Below are 20,583 nucleotides of genomic sequence, written 5' to 3'. Positions count from 1 at the left end.
AAGTCATTTCAAATGACAACTTTCTGGCTTTGAGAAACACTGTAAGAAATCAGGAAAAAAAATTGTGGCAGTCAGTAACGGTTACTTTTTTAGACCAAGCAGAGGAAAAAAAATATGGAATCACTCAATTCTGAGGAAAAAATTATGGAATCATGAAAAACAAAAGAATGCTCCAACACTAGTATTTTGTTGCACCACCTCTGGCTTTTATAACAGCTTTGAGTCTCTGAGGCATGGACTTAATGAGTGACAAACAGTACTCTTCATCAATCTGGCTCCAACTTTCTCTGATTGCTGTTGCCAAAACAGCTTTGCAGGTTGGAGCCTTGTCATGGACCATTTTCTTCATCTTCCACCAAAGATTTTCAATTGGATTAAGATCCGGACTATTTGCAGGCCTTGACATTGACCCTATGTGTCTTTTTGCAAGGAATGTTTTCACAGTTTTTGCTCTATGGCAAGATGCATTATCATCTTGAAAAAATGATTTCATCATCCCCAAACATCCTTTCAATTGATGGGATAAGAAAAGTGTCCAAAATATCAACGTAAACTTGTGCATTTATTGATGATGTAATGACAGCCATTTCCTCAGTGCCTTTACCTGACATGCAGCCCCATATCATCAATGACTGTGGAAATTTACATGTTCTCTTCAGGCAGTCATCTTTATAAATCTCATTGGAACGGAACCAAACAAACGTTCCAGCATCATTACCTTGCCCAATGCAGATTCGAGATTCATCACTGAATATGACTTTCATCCAGTCATCCACAGTCCACGATTGCTTTTCCTTAGCCCATTGTAACCTTGTTTTTTTCTGTTTAGGTGTTAATGATGGCTTTCGTTTAGCTTTTCTGTATGTAAATCCCATTTCCTTTAGGCGGTTTCTACAGTTTGGTCACAGACATTGACTCCAGTTTCCTCCCATTCGTTCCTCATTTGTTTTGTTGTGCAGTTTTGGATTTTTGAGACATATTGCTTTAAGTTTTCTGTCTTGACGCTTTGATGTCTTCCTTGGTCTACCAGTATGTTTGCCTTTAACAACCTTCCCATGTTGTTTGTATTTGGTCCAGAGTTTAGACACAGCTGACTGTGAACAACCAACATCTTTTGCAACAATGTGTGATGATTTACCCTCTTTTAAGAGTTTGATAATCCTCTCCTTTGTTTCAGTTGACATCTCTCGTGTTGGAGCTGTGATTCATGTCAGTCCACTTGGTGCAACAGCTCTCCAAGGTGTGATCACTCCGTTTTAGATGCAGACTAACGAGCAGATCTGATTTGATGCAGGTGTTAGTTTTGGGGATGAAAATTTACAGGGTGATTCCATAATTTATTCCTCAGAATTGAGTGAGTCCATATTTTTTTCCTTCTGCTTGGTCTAAAAAAGTAACTGACTGCCACAATTTTTTTTCTTGATTGATTATAGTGTTTCTTAAAGCCAGAAAGTTGCCATTTGAAATGACTTTAATTTTGTGTCATGTCTGTGATCTGCTTTTTTTCTACAAAATTAACCAACTGAATGAACATCCTCCGAGGCCGGTGATTCCATAATTTTTGCCAGGAGTTGTATAGCTCACACTGTGGTAAGAGAAGCTGGAGGCCACTATACTGTATATACGAGGTCTGTTAGAAAAGTATCTGACTTTTTTTTTTTTTTTTTTGCAAAAACCTGATGATTTGAATCACGTGTACTTACATGAGCCAACCTTGAACCTTCGTGCGCATGCGTGAATTTTTTCACGCCTGTCGATTGTGTCATTTGCTGGCAAGCAGCATTTGTGTGAGGACGTGTGTAGTGCTCTCTGCGAATTTTCATTGCAAGGAAAATGGTGGAACGACTGGAGCAGCGCGCCTGCATCAAATTTTGCCAGAAACTGGGCGACAGCCAGGTGGAAACCATTCGGAAGATTCAGACGGCTTTTGGTGACGATCCTATGGGCATCACACAGATTAAGGAGTGGTACAACTGGTTTAAAGACGTCCGCACAATGGTGTAGAGCGAGCCACGCTCCGGTCGACCATCAACATGCTGAAATGACCAGATCATTTCCAAAGTGAACGCTGTGGTGATGTGGGACCGTCGTGTGAGTATCCAAGAAATTGCAGAAGAGGTGGACATCAGCACTTTTTCTGCACATTCCACTGTGACAGAAGATTTGGCCACGAAAAGAGTGGCGGCAAAATTCGTGCTGAAGCTGCTAATGGCGGAGCAAAAGCACCTCCGTGTTGAAGTCTCACAGGACATGCTGGACATGATGCCCACCTCTTCCACAATTTCTCGGATAGTCACACGACTGAAAAGCCACGGAAAGCCATCTGAGTCTGCCAAAATTTGATGCAGTAGCGCTGCTCCAGTCGTTCCGCAATTTTCCGTGCAATGAAAATCCGCCGAGAGGACTACACACGACCTCACACAAATGCTGCTTGCCAGCAACTGACGCAATCAACGGGCGTGAAAAAATTCACGCATGCACACAAAGGTTCAAGGTTGGCTCATGCAAACACACGTGATTCAAATCTATCAGGTTTTTACAAAATAAAATAAGGTCGGATACTTTTCTAACAAACCTCGTATTGTGGATCACCTCCCAAACTGAATCAGTTACATTATCGATCTGCTCACTAAATTGAAATGTGTTCATTACTTTTTGAGTTACCCTGCTAACAGACAAATTTTGGTTACAAAACATTGCCTCCTTGGCAGATGTAATTATAAGCTAATTTCTAACTTCCCCTTTCCAAGCAAAATACTTGAAGGCAAGATACGGATATGTGGATGTGAACACCTTTTACTTCACAGTATAGCGGCTGGATTTCAGAGGCAGTCATAGTTCTAAAACAGCTCTCGAAGCATTAAATAATCACTTTAAGATCAGTAGGCACTCACGGAGACCTTTGTGAGCACTGTTGATAATGTTTAAATTCAAGTTTGAACAAATTACTCCAGTGTTGAAATAATTACTGAGTACTGCTAATCCTCTGTACATGTCTGTGAATAAAAATAATTTGTGTTAAGCTGTTATTACCTGTAGCTGCTCATCACAATTGCTGAATCCTTTCAAATTAATAAATGTATCTACAAATAATTAATGAAAGACAGTGCCACCAGTAGATGGAGCACACACACAAGTGTCTGAGTAATGACCTGCACTCTGTGATTTGTCTGTAAAGATCATTTTAATGGACAGGTTGCAGCAAGGGAGACATATGAAAATTCAGTAAGGTATATCTTCTATTATACATTCCAAATCTAAGGTGGAACTCTATAGTGTATACTAAGGTACATCTAAATATCTTTTTAAAAAAAAAAGACATTCTGCAGATGAGTGTTAAAATAGCTTATAATTCTGAAGTGGTAACTGTGAACACTTGTTCAAGAAGAAATACCAAACTTCTCTTTCCTAGACAGATCCCTATCTCCTTGACACTTTACCTTACATCTCTTAATGACATCTTTTGTTGAAGGGGATAAATACTAGAAGCCACATGAGTGATATTAAAGTGGCTACAGTTAAGAGAAATCAGATTTGCTTTATCACTGATGTTAAAATGTGACTGTCAGTTGTAGTTAGAAGAAAGCATAATTGGACAATTAGCCATAAATTTAAAGTAATTATTTAAAGATTAGGGTATAAATCCTTTGTGGTTACTCACTGGTTGAACTGCACAACCCATCAATGTCAACATACAGTTTTTATTATTTTAAACTGCCAGGCCTGTACTGCAGACAGTTTCTTTTTTTTATTGTTTGAGATTTTTGTGTTCAGTCATTGTTGTACTTGAAATACATAATCATTGACAGACACGAGCATTCCATTGTTTGAATATAAACTCCTTGGTTGTCTTTTTGTGCATGCATGTGTGTATGTGTGTTTAGGATGATTGTTCTTCTGCATTGTTAAAATTAGCAGAGTAGACTTTTCAGCTCTGCACCCAAAAGATGTAAATTATTTTACTGGTCCAATTTGATCACTGGAGAAATCATGATCGTAGTCTCTCACTGTACACCATTACTGTTTCTCATGTCTGCTTGAAACGGCAAAAACCACATTCGGTAGGTCGCTTGTGTGCATGCATAGGTTTTGCAATATCCAGAGGTAAAAGTTGAGACCCGGTGTAACAGTTTATCTTCCCCCCTGGATTTCTTACCCCCCGGGGGTAAGATATCCTAGGATATCTTACAGCCCCGGGGGAAGATGTCCTAGGATATCTTACCCCCCACCCTGGATATTTTACCCCCCACCCCAATATCTTGCCAAAACAAAGTTTTGCAAGATATGATTGTCAATATGTATGGCTTTTTTGTTTGTAATCATTGCATTTTTCACCTTTAACTCACTGTGCAGCACACAGTTTACATCGCAGACTCTTGCAAGTTCACATATAAGCAACCCTAGTAAGGTACCATTCAGTACACAAAAGAATCAAGCTCAAGGTCACAGGAAGGTCAGACACTAAATTCAACTCCACAACTTTCCTGGTTGCAATTTTTCAAATATAGCAGCCCGAGTAAGGTACTTTTCAGTACACAAAAGGATCAGGGTCAAGGGTCAAGGTCACAGGAAAGTCACACACTAAATTCGATTAAACAACTGTCCTGGTAGTCCATGGGCCAAGCAGGTTGTCGGTTCCACTGAAGGTGACCTAATGACACTTAGAATCCAGCCTCAGTGGATTCTACGTGTCGTTTGGATTGTTTGGGTTGATAGGGTTCTAAAAAGGAATAGTTTGCACCATCTGTCATGCTTAGTTATCATGTTACCGGGTAACATATGTCATCCGTCATAGTATCCAATGGACATCAACTTTGTTTGACCTTTACTTTGGAGACCAAACATTCAGCACAGTCCAAACTATTCCATTTATTAATCCTTTGATTTCAACCAATAGTTTGTATCTTTTTTTTTTACTATAATTGGAGCAACTTTTGACCCCTGTACGAACTGAAACTGACATTTATCACCATTTTTGCTGTTTTTACCCCATAACTCCAGAATATATTATTCTGTTGATTCCTGTCTGCTACTCTTTATATTTGTGACCTAGTTTGAACAAAAGAGATTTGAGAAAGGTAGCAGACATTATAGGCCCCTTATTTCATTATGTTTCTGACTGGGCCTTATCAAGGTTTGGGTTAATCAGTACTGCCCTGTAGGATTTTTTTTAACCTTTATTTAACCAAGATCAAAGTCATTGAGATTAAGAATCTCTTTTTCAAGAGTGTCCTGGCCAAGAGGCAGGGCAGAGTTACATACACAGTTTCATTTACATAGAAAACAGACACTTGAAGGAGATAATACAATCAGGTAAAACATCTACAGGTCAGAGCCATCAAGAGTGATTTAAAAGTGTTAAGTGGCACTAGCTCTTTCAGTCTAAAGTCATTTTGGAGTTAATTCCAAGAGTGCAATGTTTCCTGTCGGGGGGGATTTCCAGGGTGGGGTGGAAGATATCCTAGGATATCTTCCCCACCAATGGGGGAAGCTATCCGGGGGGGGCTATACTGTTACACCTGGCAGTTTTTGGCTGTCCAGAGCTCGGACATCCTTGTCATTGCTATGGGACATTTCTGCCACTTAAATAATAGATTACAATTATATTTGATCAATGTTTCAAAATAATTAGATTGTAGACAAATTTTTGAAAAAAAAAATTGAATTTATCTGTTTTTGGCTAATAGGTAGTGTCCCTTTTAAAGTGAGCTCAGAGAAGCGTCACATCAGTACTGATGCCTCAATAGACCGCTATTCCGTTGTTTGTCACACGCCTGCTGAGTACTCCATAAGTCACTCATGTGGAACGTCTTGGGGAGCAAAGTGTTTTAATGTGGAAATGCATCTTATGTATTTATTTATTTAACCTTTATTTAACCAGTTTAGTCCCATTGAGATCGAGATCTCTTTTACAAGGGAGACCTGGACAATTTTGTTTTTTTTTTTTGTTTTTTTTTTGTTTTTTTTGCTCTGTGTAACTACATGGTACATGGACATGACTGAATCGATGGATAACACTGACAAATGCCTGTAACTTGCCCAAAGAAGGGTGGACAAATTAAATGTGTCCCAGATGTAACAATTGAAAAAATAAGACAATATATAGTAGAGAGCATGGGTGCCGGTAGCTGTAATCCTGTATGCACTGTGCACATTTTTTTCACGACTTTATTCATGGAAATCTTTCAGTATTATCACAATAACTATGAGATGCAGTGCTAAAATACCGTCGTCGTATTAGCATGAAAATAGGAAACAGAATGTGACCTTTTCGCCTCTTAAAATAGGTGAAGGTTAGCCATCTTTGAACTTGCCCAAGATCTGTGTCCCAAGGATGCTCCCTGTGAATTTGAAGACCCCGGCAGTAATAGGACTGGACTTATGCTGAGCACAGGCAGACATAAAGTCTTCGCAATACCCGATGGCCATATTTTGGCCTCGGCTAATAATGGGTCCCATGAAAACTACATTTAATGTCTTGATTCAAATGCGCTTCACACAAATGATAGCTATGATACGGGGGAACTGGAAAAACAGTGTTTTCCATCACGGAGCGATCTCAAGCAGATTGTAGAGTGCTAGAAAATGCAGCGTTCTGTTCATTCATTCAAAACAGTCTATATAGTGTAATGCTCTAGTCTTCATGAAAAGAAAACATCAACTCAATATTTTTCAGGTGTTTAGAAACAGTAAAACTTGACCTCATCTCTCAGACTTTGCGCTCAGAGGTCTTAGGGTCGCACGGGTTGCCCTTGTCTCTTGAAAGTATATGTAACAGAGAGGCCATCGGTCTTGGATCTGGATGGAGTCAGGCCCTCTTTGGCTTGCGCTCTGTAGAGCCGTTCTTCAGACGTGTAGTTCCCACTTTAGTTGCGTGAGATTTACGCACCACTGAGCATGCACATTCAGAATGCAATAACGGTCTATTGACAATTTTAGTTTTGACCTTTTCTCTCAAGGCAGTTGATTTCTTTTTGTTGTTGTTGTGTAGAAGGGGCAGCAATAATTCCTGATTTCTTGCTTGTTCTCTGTTCGGTCTTAAATTTTTGTTACCACTTAGGAGAGTCATCTGCAGGAGTGTTTGCTGTCGTTATTACTGAATAATAGGCAATGGCTCATGCCAGCCAGAAGTATGAAGTGGTGCTGATCACAGAGATTGAGAGGTCCTTGATAATCCTCAAAAAAGCGCCTGAATTTTGTCTGTGTATAGGATTTTGAACTATGGTCTTTGATTGTCAAGAACTCTGAAGTCTTTACTTTGGTACATTTTGTCTTTGCAGACATTACTATGTTACCGTTCATTTTCTCTCCTAATTTAATGTCCCAGACAGAACAGCTGTTATGTCTGTGCAGAACGGATAAGTGAGGAACCAAGATGAGGTCACTCTGCCTTTGATGAGGAGGCTTGTGAGATGATTGCACGACAAATTCACAATTGTTTTTTCTGTAATTGTTTCATCTACAGTTTTCATGCTGTGGAGGAGATGAATATAAGGACTGGGGAGTCAACCAGTATCATTTCTGCAATGGCACTGGTCCACTGGCCTGCGGGGTTCCATATACTTGTTGTGTTCGCCGCAAGGTGAGTGTTTGAAATGCAAACACACAGTGCAAACAGGTTCTTATAAAGGAAAAAAACACCCTCTGTATGAAGTAGACAAAAATGCTGCAACATCTAAAGTTCTTTGAACTAAAGGCTTAGTACAGGTTTCTTCATCCATGTATCATTTTGTGTGCATGTGTGGGAGAGTGGGTGTAGGAATTGTTGATCACACGTCACAAGAACGATTGTTTTAATTGGTATCACTGTATTGAGTCAAGACAATAATGCAATGTCTCCAAGAGATTATTGGAGGGTTGTCAGAGCACATGCACAATAGTTACGTCAGGATATGGGATATCATCTAAGGCAATTAAATCAAACACCTCATCCAACAAATTTTTGTTGGTTTATTTAAAAAATAAAATCTGTTGCAGTTCTCATCTGCCATGACTAATCTACAAGAGAGGTCAATCTGATACAACATAAGGTAATTGACTTCAATTTAAGCATTCTTTGCATTCACTGATATTTTTGATCCCAGTTACGGTGCATTCACATGTTGGCTGTAAGCAGCAGACAATAAACTGGATGTTCCATTGTTTTCAATGAGAGATTGATAGGAAAATGACTGCAGCTGTCTGCTGCAACGGCACTTTGTCAACTGTTAAAAATGTTAAAATTTTGCCGCTTACTGCAGCAACAAGGACAAACTGTTGTTTTTTTTAAACCCAAGGGCATTTTTTTTTGCACTGTTCATTCGCCTGGCATAAATGTTTTATTATTGCTGTTAAAAGCTCACCCTGCATCCCACAATCAATAGCTATGTCTCTTTTTTTTTCAGGACGTGTACTTTCAGAATATATATATGCTATAGTGGTGTTTTATAAGTGTAATAAAGGTTTACATTCAGAAATAAGAAAGGAAAAATAAAGCTGAAAATAATTTCACACATTTATTCAAAACACAGCAAACTATAATAAACAACTATTTTGACACTTTATAAAGGTGGTTTGGGATCTTGTACAAATAGAATTTACAAAATAAATGTTCTAACAATAAACACAAATGCACATTTTGAACAGTTTATACAAAATGGTCCATGCATTTTGTTTGTCTTTATGCCATATCTCAAAGCAATTTCTGTCTGCTATTACACAAAGGCTTACAACACAAACTTTTTAATTCTATGGAGTTGACTCCCTCTTGGATTGCTTGCAGTGACACTCTTTGGTCCACCACGTGAGGTTGTATGAGACCCTCTTATGCTGATCACTTCATTCATATGCGCAAGGCTGCGCTTTTACGCATGGAGCCATCAGCCAGAGGGGCCGTCCACCATGTTTGTACTCCTCATAGAAGCTGTGTGATGACGTGCGCAATGTGAATGTCCAATCAGAATTGGTTCACCGTCACAGGGTTTTCCAGTATCCAATCGTAGGGCAGAGCAGTCTCACATGGTATCCCAAAGATTGTTAGGAGCAGCGATATGCTACTCTTTGGGAGGTGAATGCGGAGTTTATTTTTCAGCCAAAAAAAAAAAAGTTTCTATCTCATATCATTAAAAAGTTATTTATAATTTAGTTAAACTTGTACTCAGCCGTCGTATACCCCAGAGGGTTAATGAGGACAAAAAATAAAACAAAAAACAAACAAACAGTAAGAGATGGATTATTTAAGTGCAGATAGTCGCCCAGTTTTGTTTGGGAAAATGTGACTAATTAGTGATATTACAGAGAATTAATCTACAACCTCACAAAAAGTTAACTTTTTAATCTGCCATCAGAGCCAGGGCTTCCTGTTTTAATTATTAAGCTGTGCAAAACACTGAAACTTTGTTGTATCCTTCAGTTAAGTAATTTATTGTCTGTTTCATGAACATTAAAAAATGATGGCACCTCTTGTCTTTCTTCCACTAAAAATGACAGGAATTCTGCTGTAACAGCCACTGTGACAGTTTTTCCTGCTGCCAACATGTGAATGCAGCATGAGCAACATGCAAACGCTGCACGCCAAGTTTGTGAAATCTTGACTGTGCCAGTCACTGATAATTGTATGGAAGGAGGTTCCTGGAAATGTGACCTTATAATTAGGGCTCTTAATCTAAAACATCAGAAAGGAAGAAATGTGTTTTCCTTTGTGTTGTATTTGTCTGTATCACCTGATTTGCAGCAGATCAACATCACGCATGCATGAGCCGGTTCCGCCACATTGTACGGCAATACCACTTGGACAAACCACATTAGATTTGTTTGGTGACATAAAGATGAAAAGTTTTAGTTTAAATGGAAGTGGGTGTTTTGACAAAAGAAAGAAAACTACAGGGTCATATGTGTAATAATTGTCATGAAAGAAAAATACTGACCTCAGATCAGTAATTTTCCCAAAATGGCTGTTTTTATAGTATATAAAGTATAAAACTGACTTTTCCATAAAACCAAAGTTTTGCCAGACTATAACAAACTACTCATTGCGAAATAAATCCAGACTAAGTATTACATACTAAGATATTATAGTTATTTTGATTATTTCTTTTTCTTGTGGACAGTTGCTTTGTCAATGTAAAGGTATGTTTCACATGTAAATAAGGCCTCTTTGACTTGAATTAAATATTGTTCAGAAACATTTTTAAGCTCCTTATTGGACATAAAGAAGCACACAACAGCTACCAGGAAACATCCCAAAGGACCAAACAGTAATAAGGTAACATTAACTAGTTACATACAGATCAGAAATAAAACATCCAGATGCTCTCATTAGTGTTAAAATGAATAGAAAAACAAAATCCTAAAGGTCATAATTTAAAACGTTTGTTTCATGTCTTATGTGATAAATTCAAGTCTAATATTTGTCCAAATGGTGTTGCCGTACCATTTGTGCTGCAAATTATGGAGCGCTGGAAATCGGGCGTCGACAGGCTGAAAGAAGCTGTCCTCTGTGAAGCGGCAGAGCTTAGCTTAGCTTTTGGCAGACAGAACTGTGCTTAAAATGAATGAAGAAGAAGAAAACACAAAAATGGCTGCAAAACAAAATCAACATCAGTTGTATGAAATTAGTTCAGTTACAGAAAACATGATGCAAACCAAAAACAGCTGATTTGTTGAGAGTTCCTTGAAGAGACTTTCAGGTTTTTTGTTTCAGTTGATAAGTTTCATTCTCTGTTCCCCTACAAAATCACCCTAATTATTTTAGAGTGAGTCATTCTTGACAAATACAACTATTTAAGTTATTTGTGGAAATTTCTGTATTTAACATAAATGAATGAATGAATTTATTTGGCACACAGACTCAACAGTAACAAAACACTCATAAATAGAACAATTTAACAGTGGAACCTGTGTGACCGAAAGGGTGTGAGCAGATGCAAAAGCTTATAAATGCCCACCCCTTTTACCACAAAAGTAAAATGTATACACACACACATACATACATACATACACACACATATATATATATATATATATATATATATATATATATATATATATATATATATATATATATATGCCGGTAACGCGTTACTTTACTCTAACCACTTTTTTAGTAACGAGTAATCTAACACGTTAATCTATCCAAATCAGTAATCAGATTAAAGTTACTTCTCCAAGTCACTGTGCGTTACTATTATTTTTGCATTGTGGGTCGACAGCAGCAAACTTGGTCCGTGGGCAGGATATCGGGGTTTGACTAAACTGCCTACTTTAAGTGAGCTGTGAGCTTTTCATCCGCGGTTTTCTGCAACAGCTACGACTTGTCCTCACCTCTTAAAAGCGCGGTGACAACAGCACACCTGCACTGAGCTTTATAAAGACATTTTTTATGCTTTTTTTTCTCCGAGCCGCTCAGTATCTACTGCTAAAAACAGCTGATCCTCCGCGACGCGTCAACAACTAACACTATTTTCCACGCAAATGCACCTAAACTCTCTTTCTGAGGACCACATGATGTGAAAACGCAATAAAACTTTCTTACCTGTAAACCCGGTCATGTTTTCTGCATAAATAAATGTTATCCATTCTTTGTGCTCAAACGCCAAAGCAGGGGCGAATCTAGATGGAATGAGGGTGTGGAGCAAGGATGTGCCCCCCCCCCACAACACCCCTAGATTAAAGACCCAGTTTTGAAGCTGTTTTTTTACTACAACTACTAATACTACTTAAAATATTAATAATTTCAACAAGTAAAATGTTTATAGAGAATTTAAATGTTAGAAAAATGTTAGAAAGAATTTAATAGTTACATTTATAAACAATGTAGGTTAGAAATTGCAAGTTTTACTGTTACAGGGCTGTCAACAGTTAAATATGAGGTCAAGAAAGAGGTCTTTATTTTACTTTTTATAAAACAAGTATTTATTTTCATTGAAGTCAAGAAAGGGTGACTATAAAGTGAGTTTTGGCAAAACAAGTATCATTGTCATGTTGAGGTGGCAGAGGGTTGTTGTTGGCAGCTGGGAAAAGTAACTAAAAAAGTAACTAGTAATCTAACTTAGTTACTTTTCCAATTGAGTAATCAGTAAAGTAACTAAGTTACTTTTTCAAGGAGTAATCAGTAATTGGATTACTTTTTAAAAGTAACTGTGGCAACACTGTATATATATATATATATATATATATATATATATATATATATATATATACTTACAACAGCAAAGACCAAGCACAGACAGCATCAATTAATCATAAAAAATAAGTAAAATAAAAACGTCACAGTATACGTATATCTCAGGCTGAAAAAAACCCCCGCCAATGTAATGTTTTGTTTTCCCCAATATTAATACAATAACATGCTTTTGGAGGGCGAGTTAGACGAGGGTGAATATCTGTCATTGCGGGCGACGGCATGGACGGAGGGACTCAGAAAATGCATACCGCACGACAAATGCATGTTATTTGCATTATTATCACTTACTGAGATACACAACACGTAATGCGTACATAAAAAGTTGGCTCACTTTAACTTTTGTCGTGTCAGCTGGCGCGCCCTACTCTCCAAATTCGGCAGTGCGTCCTCATCAATCCTGCTGCTTTAGCTGCTGTTCATTGTCGTACTATCCATGAGAAAATCATCCGGAATATCCATATTGGGACCAACACACACTTCTCGCCTTTTTATCTTTTCCTCTGCGGACAGTTCTTGGGCTGCGCGCTATAACTCCATTTGTTTACGCACAGTGGGCAGGTATGCCGATACTCGTTTGCTACTGCGGGCGGGTATAGCCAGGTAGCGTTGATGTAAATCTACGATACCGGCCCAGCAGCTCCCCGGTAAAGTGATAATAATGCACATTATTATCACATTACCCGCCCGCTGTGCGTAAACAAATCTGGTCATGTACTCTAGAAAGAGAAGAGACAACATCATATATAAAAGATGGATTTAAGTGATTGTTCGAGAGTATGCTTTTTACTTTACAGCTATTCCTTCAGTCTTTGTTGGGTTTGTGTCTTAAAATAGCACGTGTGTCCCTTGTACCCCTCCTTGCTTCCATGTGCTTGATGTCACAATCTGTCCCTGTACTCAGATTACTGATGGTAACCATGGGAGCCATACAAGTGAAATTAATGACAGACTCATCAACCACACACACTCACGCACACACACACTCAAGAGACTCAAGACACACTCAAGACTTTCATTCTTATCACTCCTGCCTGTCATGGCTGCAGATATTTTACAAACCTTTGAATTCACATTCTGGCTTACAGGAGACAAGTCCATGTAAAAGATGGGAACGTTATCAAACGGCAAATAAATCTCAGGTGCCTGTAACTTGCCTAGTGTGTATGTGTTCCTGTAGACCTGTGGGGTCATCTTAGCTTCATTAAAATTGAGTCTCTTCTTCTGCATAGGTGGGTGAGGTCATTAACACGTTATGTGGTTACAAGACTCTGGAGCAGCAGGTAAGAAGAAGAACTGGTGGTTGTGTCATTGATGTTGATCACTGATTGTTGGCAGCGATCTTCGTGAGGTGACCTTGTATGACCAAGTTTCACCTTGATACCCCTAAGACGTTGGACGGGCAGTGATGGTGGCTAAATGGTTAGTGTACTTCGTTTCAGTATGGAAGGTTCCCGGTTCAAATCCCACCCCTGTCACATTTCTCCATGTACTGTGGAGTTGCGTCAGGAAGGGCACCCGATGAAAACTTGTATCAATTCAACATGCAGATCCACCTCGGATTTGCTGTGGCGACCCCAAGTACAAACAAGGGAGCAGCCAATTTGGCTACAATTATAATTGTAACCAAAAGGGGGCTGGGTCTCTCAGGAATTTTATATAACACCAAAATGACTTTACGCAAGATTATCTCACTAAGAACCCAGACAGGTTCAGCGTTGTGGCACCAGAGGGCCACGTCTCAAAAACCTTGTGTGTGTGTGTGTGTGTGTGTGTGTGTGTGTGTGTGTGTGTGTGTGTGTGTGTGTGTGTGTGTGTGTGTGTGTGTGTGTGTGTGTGTGTGTGTGTGTGTGTGTGTGTGTGTGTGTGTGTGTGATGTCATAATTTGATATATCAAGGTGAAACTTAGTACACACAGTCACATCACTAAGACTTTGGGCATGTTTGATGCTGGTTGCATTTCAGTTCTAATTTTAGCCACCAGCCTCACTGCAGGCAGTGAGGAAGTAAACTAAAATGCAGGCAGTCATGCTGTGTTGTTCCCAAGTCTAGCAGCAGGTAAACAGATTATGGGATACCAGTTCATTCATCTGTCTTTCTGTCCTCCAGCATGTTTTCACAAAGTCCACAGCAGTTGTGGCTGAAACTGATTGAACAGTTCCACTGGACTGGCAGCTCCAGAGTTTCAGAACTCTTACTTCCTACTTTTGTTGTTTGAAAGTGTGCTGTGTTTGAGTTCAGAATTTAAACTTTGTTTGTTGTCTACCTTGGCTTTGTCCATCAGCGTGAAACCCTGCATGAGGTGATCCATGTGCGAGGCTGCATCCATGCAGTTAACCTTTGGATGAGTGACAATATTGGAATAACCATTGCAGTCTGCTGCGCCATTGGACTCCCACAGGTAATTTAAAACTCATTGTACCACCTCACCGAAACTGAACCGTGTGAAGCACTCAGTCCAACAGGATAAATGCCTTTATAGCTTACACTTTGTATTGAGACTTTAACCTGCCTGCTCACTGGCAGATTGTGAAAACTAACTCAGATTAATTTTAGAGCTGCAAGACAAATTGACAGAATATTTTCTGGCTACTTTAAAGAAGGTGGTGGTGCCCTCATGATTTTTTTTTAATATGTGAGAACTACCAAATACACCACATTGTTGACAAGAAATAATTTTTTTTTCTTTTTTGGGGGTGTGTCTTCAAAATGTTTTGTGAGTTTAGATCTGAATTTTGTCTCCTGTGAATTACATTATGCAAGTAAATTTACACAGGTCCATTTCGGCATTAACAAATAAGTGCATATTTGCTATTTCAGTGATTTTGAACTACCACGGATCTTGTGGTGACCAGTAATAAGAGAAACTATTTTTCTAAAGCAGCTGCATTAATTACATTGGTTCTCTTCAGCACTGCTGCTCCAGAAATAATGTTACTAAGTAATAGTACCTGTGGGAAAACCTAAAAGTTCAGCTACAATTTGCCAGAAGGTACATCTGAGATGCATGCCTAGATTTGATGTTTTGGTGAAAGAAAATCCTTCTCTGTACCATTTCATCATGAAGCTGTATAACTGGGGATATAAAATGCAAAACATGCACTATGCACAATTTCTCCAGTCACAGCCACAGAAACCTGTAAGTTCTTCTGAGTTGTCTGGGTGTCTTGGTGGCTTTCCTCACTCTTTTTCTTCTTGCAGTCACTCAGTTTTTGAGAACTGTCTACTCAACACAGATTTACTGTCGAGTACCATACTGTTTATATTTCTTCATAATTTATATAACTAAAGTCCAGGACATGTTCAGTAACTTGGAAATGCCCTGACTTGTTTGAAGAAAACTGGGAATAAAACTGAATATTTACAGGTATTATACCAATGCTTTCCATTACTTATGCAACCCATCATCTTGGCTTTTATATTTTTAATGAATTTATATCAAGTTGTAGAGATTTGCTTTCAGTTTGAGTCTAAGGAGGATCATTTTAGAATTTTTTTTTTTTTTTGGGGGGGGGGGGGGGGGATTTGAAATGGCATAAACAAATTCAAATGTGTGAAATATCAAGTGTTCCATTGCTTTTGGGAGGCACTGTAGATAGACTTTATCATCTTAAAATTATTAAAAAATGATTTATCATCTTGAAACTATTACTTTAGTGGAGCATAGGAGAAGTGTGCATCATAATGATTCCATTCATCAATTGTAGCTCATTGTAAGTTGCTAACATGACAGGTAAATGAGCCACGGCTTTGGGAAGAGATTAGTTAATTAATCATTGACAGGAATGTAGTAGATGGCAGTCTGGATTGTGTAACTCGTTTATCAAGTGAAAATGGTCACAGATTGTTTTTTTAGCAGCTCTTTGGCGCTGACAGTTTGCTTCCATTCGATTCATATCAGTGTAAACTCAGTACTTATGGTTGGTTGGCATTTGATAGAAGACATGAGTCAATTCAATTTAGAAGCAAATTGTGATCTGATGGATTTTCATTTTGAAATTAAACGGTACAAATCAGGAAAAATGTATTTTAGTCTAAATAAAACTAAAATGGATGTAATACCATGTGAGACTGATGGTGATCTCTGTGCACACTAGTTCTTTTTACTGATACATATGAACAGATAGGTCATCAGAGAATTTTAGGACCACATCATCTATGTTGATGTCTGAGGTCAGGTCAGGTGTTAATACATGGGTTGATACTGCAAGTTACTGCATCCACCACACTACAGTGTCTTGGATCCTGGATAGCAACCATCTAGGCAGACAACCGCTCCAACCCCATCTTGCCAAAGTAGCTTTCTATTATGCTTCAGCCAGGTGAAACGTAGGCACGGTGAGACACCTGCATGCTGGATCATGCAAGGAGAAACATACCATGTGGCCAAAATATCTGATGTTCCCTCACAAAGCAAGTGACACTTTTCATCTAAAACCCTATTTGAACAGAATTAATTTCATATGTGGAGGTGGGGTAAAGTAATTATTACATGAGTTCATCTGTGATTTTTATCTCATCTGAATCCGCCTGTCAGTCATTTTTACTGAGTGTACGTTCATGTGCCAGTAAAAGATTCCGGTGCCTTTTTTCTTTTGTAAATTGAACTGTAGAAATTACACTGGGTGATAATCCCATTTGAATAGAGATGTCAGCAATATTTTCCAGTTTTCTCCTGTTTATCTCAAGGATGAATGCTCTCTAAAACTGGGATTTTGAAGACAACAGCTCTGCCAACAGCCGAGATTTTACATTCATGCTTGAGTTTTACTGATAGAATTTCAGTTTATTCACACGTCACAGCTACAAAATCATGCCATCATTTTCAAGTGGCGTTCCCTCACTGTTGACAAAAGAATAACTAGAAGGCACTCATAGAGTGCATAAATCAGCCACGGCCACATATGCTCTAAAATATCAAATTTAAAATAAAAACCCTAATTTTTAGAGCATTGTCCCTCTGCTCTTAAAATGTTGACAAAGTTCATTGTTAATAAATTTTTGAATTAAATGTTCCTGAATAATTGGGAGTGGTGGCCTGGTTCAAACGACAGCCCTGCCACATTTTTCCATGTAATGTGGAATTACATCAGGAAGGGCATCCAACATAAAACTTGTGCAGTTCAATATGCAGATCCAGCTGGGATCTGCTGTGGCGACCCGTATTTAAATATTCTTGAATACTTAAAACTTGAATCCAAAATATATTCTGGATCATATTCAATTAAAATCCTTAATTTTCTAGGACATTATCCATTTGCTCACCAAATTACATCAGCATCCCCTCACAAATTTTTGAGTTCAGTATGTGCTAAACATTCTTCTGGAGCTCAGTTCCAGAATATATTCTGGATCACCCCTAAAATTTAATCAGTTATTTCCTAGAACATTTTCTCTCTGCTCACCAAATTTCATTGAAATTTGTTCATTACTAGTTGACTTATCCTGCTAACAAATAAACAGAAAAACATCAGTGAAAACATCCCCTTGGCAGAGGTAAATAGATGAAAGAGTGAGAGCAACTTATCCAGTTCATTCAGATCAGGGCAAATGTACTTTGGTAAAATTACATGACTCCACCTCCGTGTATAAAATTAATCCCGTCTGAATAAGGCCTTGGTTTCCCAAAGTAACAGATCATTCGACACGGTCATTCAAGTGGTATCTAAGGATCCTCTGAAGAGACCTTGTACCAAAGACTTCTAGTAGTTGCCTTAGATCACTAGTTATAGTAAGACAGGTTGTGCCAGGACAATGAAGACTTGGACCTTAGTTCTGCAAAGATATTGACATCACCAAACAGCTCTTTCCAGGGGTCTTTATGACCCCATAAGATATCGCCAGGCGGGTCTCGATCTCAGAGGTCATGGTCACACACTCACACTACTGCCACCTTAAGTTGTTACAGGCTTTTAATTAATAAATCCAAATGTAATAGAGATAATAATCTGCTTTATTTATACATTAATTTTAAAAGTCATGCTCTTTTCTCAAATTGAAGGCTAATTTCTACATGTCAGTAAAACCTAAAACACAAAGTAAATTGTCCCAACACGCCTAAAATGATTCATGTATTTGTTGGGATGGACCAGTTCCATTCCTCCAGCAGAGATCCAGAAACATGGAGAATCAGTTCTGAGGTGCAATGCAGCTTCTTGATCAGCATGTGGTGGTCCAACACTGTGCTTGTTGTCTGTAGATTGATGAATCAAAAAAGATGTCTTTCAGAGCTGACAACTCTATGTGATGGGAGATATCCCGGTGACATGTTTGTAAAAAAGACCTCATGTTTCCCTGCAGCTCCTGGGTATCATCCTGAGCTGCATCTTCTGGAACCTGCTGGTGGACATGAGCGAGTCTGCTGACATGGTGGACTTCAAGCTGAAGAAGTCAGAGTATGAATACAGCGAGTTGGACCTCGCTGGTGCCGGATGGTGTATGTGTCTGCCGAGGGATGGAGGCTACCTGCCCGTTCCCGAGTCAGAGCCCGAACTCGACCCCATTGACATTCACCTGGAGAAGCTGAAGAAGCAACCCCCTCGCACACACTCTCAGCTCCGGGAACTGCAGCAATCCAGATCAGCTTCCGGGCTGGACGAGGTCGACATTGGCAGGAAGCAGAAAAGGGAACACTGAGGTCCACCTACCTTTTCTCGCCTTTTGTGTTTTGCCTTTCATGTCATTGTAATCTTTGAATTTCTTAGACTTGTGTTGCACTACTTAATATTTGAATATTTTAGCCATTGGATCAAGATATTTTGGTTAGCTAAAAGGATCATTTCATTTGTACTTTGGCACTTTGTTAATGAATTTACGGTAACCATTTCTTTACAAAAAAAATGGAAAAACAAAATGCAACATAGGCAATTTCTTATTTTGTCTTGTGAAAGTTGATATTTAAGTTTTTTTTTTGTCAAGATATCAGACTTTATTTAAGTTTTCCTTTGAGCCTTCTGATTGAGCTCTGTCTCATGTGCTAAAGCTTACCTCAGGCTGTTTTGAAAATAGCCCAGTAGTCAGAGGATGGTACTATATGACGGAACAATAAATGGTAGCTTAAAATTTTGTTTTTTGTTTTTTGTTTTTTTTAGTTTAGTTTTGTTTTTCGTGTCCGAGAAATAGGAATAGCTATATATGTGTTGAGCCTAGTATCTGTGACGGATGTGTACAGTCTATTTGTTTTTATTATGATCTCATTTTGATTTTGTGCAATCATTTGTGGAATAACATTGGGTGCATGTTTTGTACTGTACATGAAATAAGTGGCGGAGGAAAAAAATACAAACATGGTTTACATGTTAAGCTCTCTTTTGGGGGTTTCAGTCTATTTCATTTTTAAACTAAACTTTATATTCCTCCCTGCTTTTAAAATCTGAAAAGGGATTATCATGATTTACAAATCCGTTAACCAATCTGACAGTTTTGTATCTGAGTTATGCACTGTTTTGAGCTTACCCTAGCTCCTGCCTTGTATCAATACTACAGTTCTTGTCAATAAAGCTGAATTTGTTTACTGATTTTCTTTTTTGAGTTGCGTTTCTTTGCTCTGCAACCAAAGAAACTGTTGTCCTTATTTTCACAAAGGGTTCACTCAAAGACATTAAATGCTATATTTACTTAATCTAGTTATGTCAACCGGACCTACAAAAACTGTTAAGTTATAGGATTTAATTTTTTAACATGTTGATTGTATGTATGTGACTTCTAGGTTCTAATGGTTTACTTTTCGAAGGGGATTTTAAACTTGAAGCCCTTTGACGTTATAGCAGTTATCTTGTTCTTGTTGTCTTGTTCTGTTCAGTGAAATAACTCATTAATATGTTGATCTTTGTCCTGTCTCTTGTTCATAATCTGCTTGTAAACAGTTTGCTTGAAGGCCACAGTTTCGTATGTACTCTTTCCCTTCATTTTTGTCAAAACCTAAGCGTGTGCCCTATAAAATGCAGTGAGTGAATGAATAAGTCCATCTTCTTCATTTTAACATAACTCAAAAACAGGGAATGCTATAATCCTGTAAATCTCCAAACTAAGAGGGCATATATTGAGGGTAAACTGGTTAAAATTTGGTGAACTTCAATACAGTATGTCCATTTTAAATATGTAAATTAATATACCTGTTTGCCATCTGCTGCACGTCTGTGCTTGTTGCAGGAAATAACATAATTTTATCTGTAATGGAAATTTGGAGCACAAACGCTTGAAGTTGCATGTTTGTTGTTTACTATACCTCCTGCATACAATTTTGTTGGCATGTATAGATGTGTATCTGTCCATTTGTCCATGACTTTTGTAAGAACAACAATTCCTAAACTGCAGTGGATTTCAGTGAAACTTCACATTTTCTAGCACATCATATGAAGAGATACCTGTCAGAGGTATATTTCAGGTCTGATGTTGTCAAGGGGAGATAATTGGAATTTTGT

At 38.4% G+C, this 20,583-nt stretch overlaps 1 protein-coding gene across 1 annotated transcript in view; it reads left to right on the top strand.

The window, feature by feature from the left end:
• zgc:110329 (uncharacterized protein LOC550500 homolog) overlaps nt 1-19,677 on the top strand; it is a 63,270-nt gene extending 43,593 nt beyond the window's left edge. The window contains exons 5-8 of the mRNA XM_034171054.1: nt 7,466-7,582; nt 13,393-13,443; nt 14,445-14,561; nt 18,461-19,677. Coding sequence (XP_034026945.1) covers nt 7,466-7,582; nt 13,393-13,443; nt 14,445-14,561; nt 18,461-18,796 — 621 coding nt within the window. The 3' untranslated portion in view covers nt 18,797-19,677. The remainder of the gene's footprint in view (nt 1-7,465; nt 7,583-13,392; nt 13,444-14,444; nt 14,562-18,460) is intronic.
• Nucleotides 19,678-20,583: the final 906 nt, after the last annotated feature.

The sequence above is a fragment of the Thalassophryne amazonica genome, chromosome 5, assembly GCF_902500255.1.
Source record: "Thalassophryne amazonica chromosome 5, fThaAma1.1, whole genome shotgun sequence".
Taxonomy (NCBI): domain Eukaryota; kingdom Metazoa; phylum Chordata; class Actinopteri; order Batrachoidiformes; family Batrachoididae; genus Thalassophryne; species Thalassophryne amazonica.
This window is presented reverse-complemented; position numbering and strand designations above follow the sequence as displayed.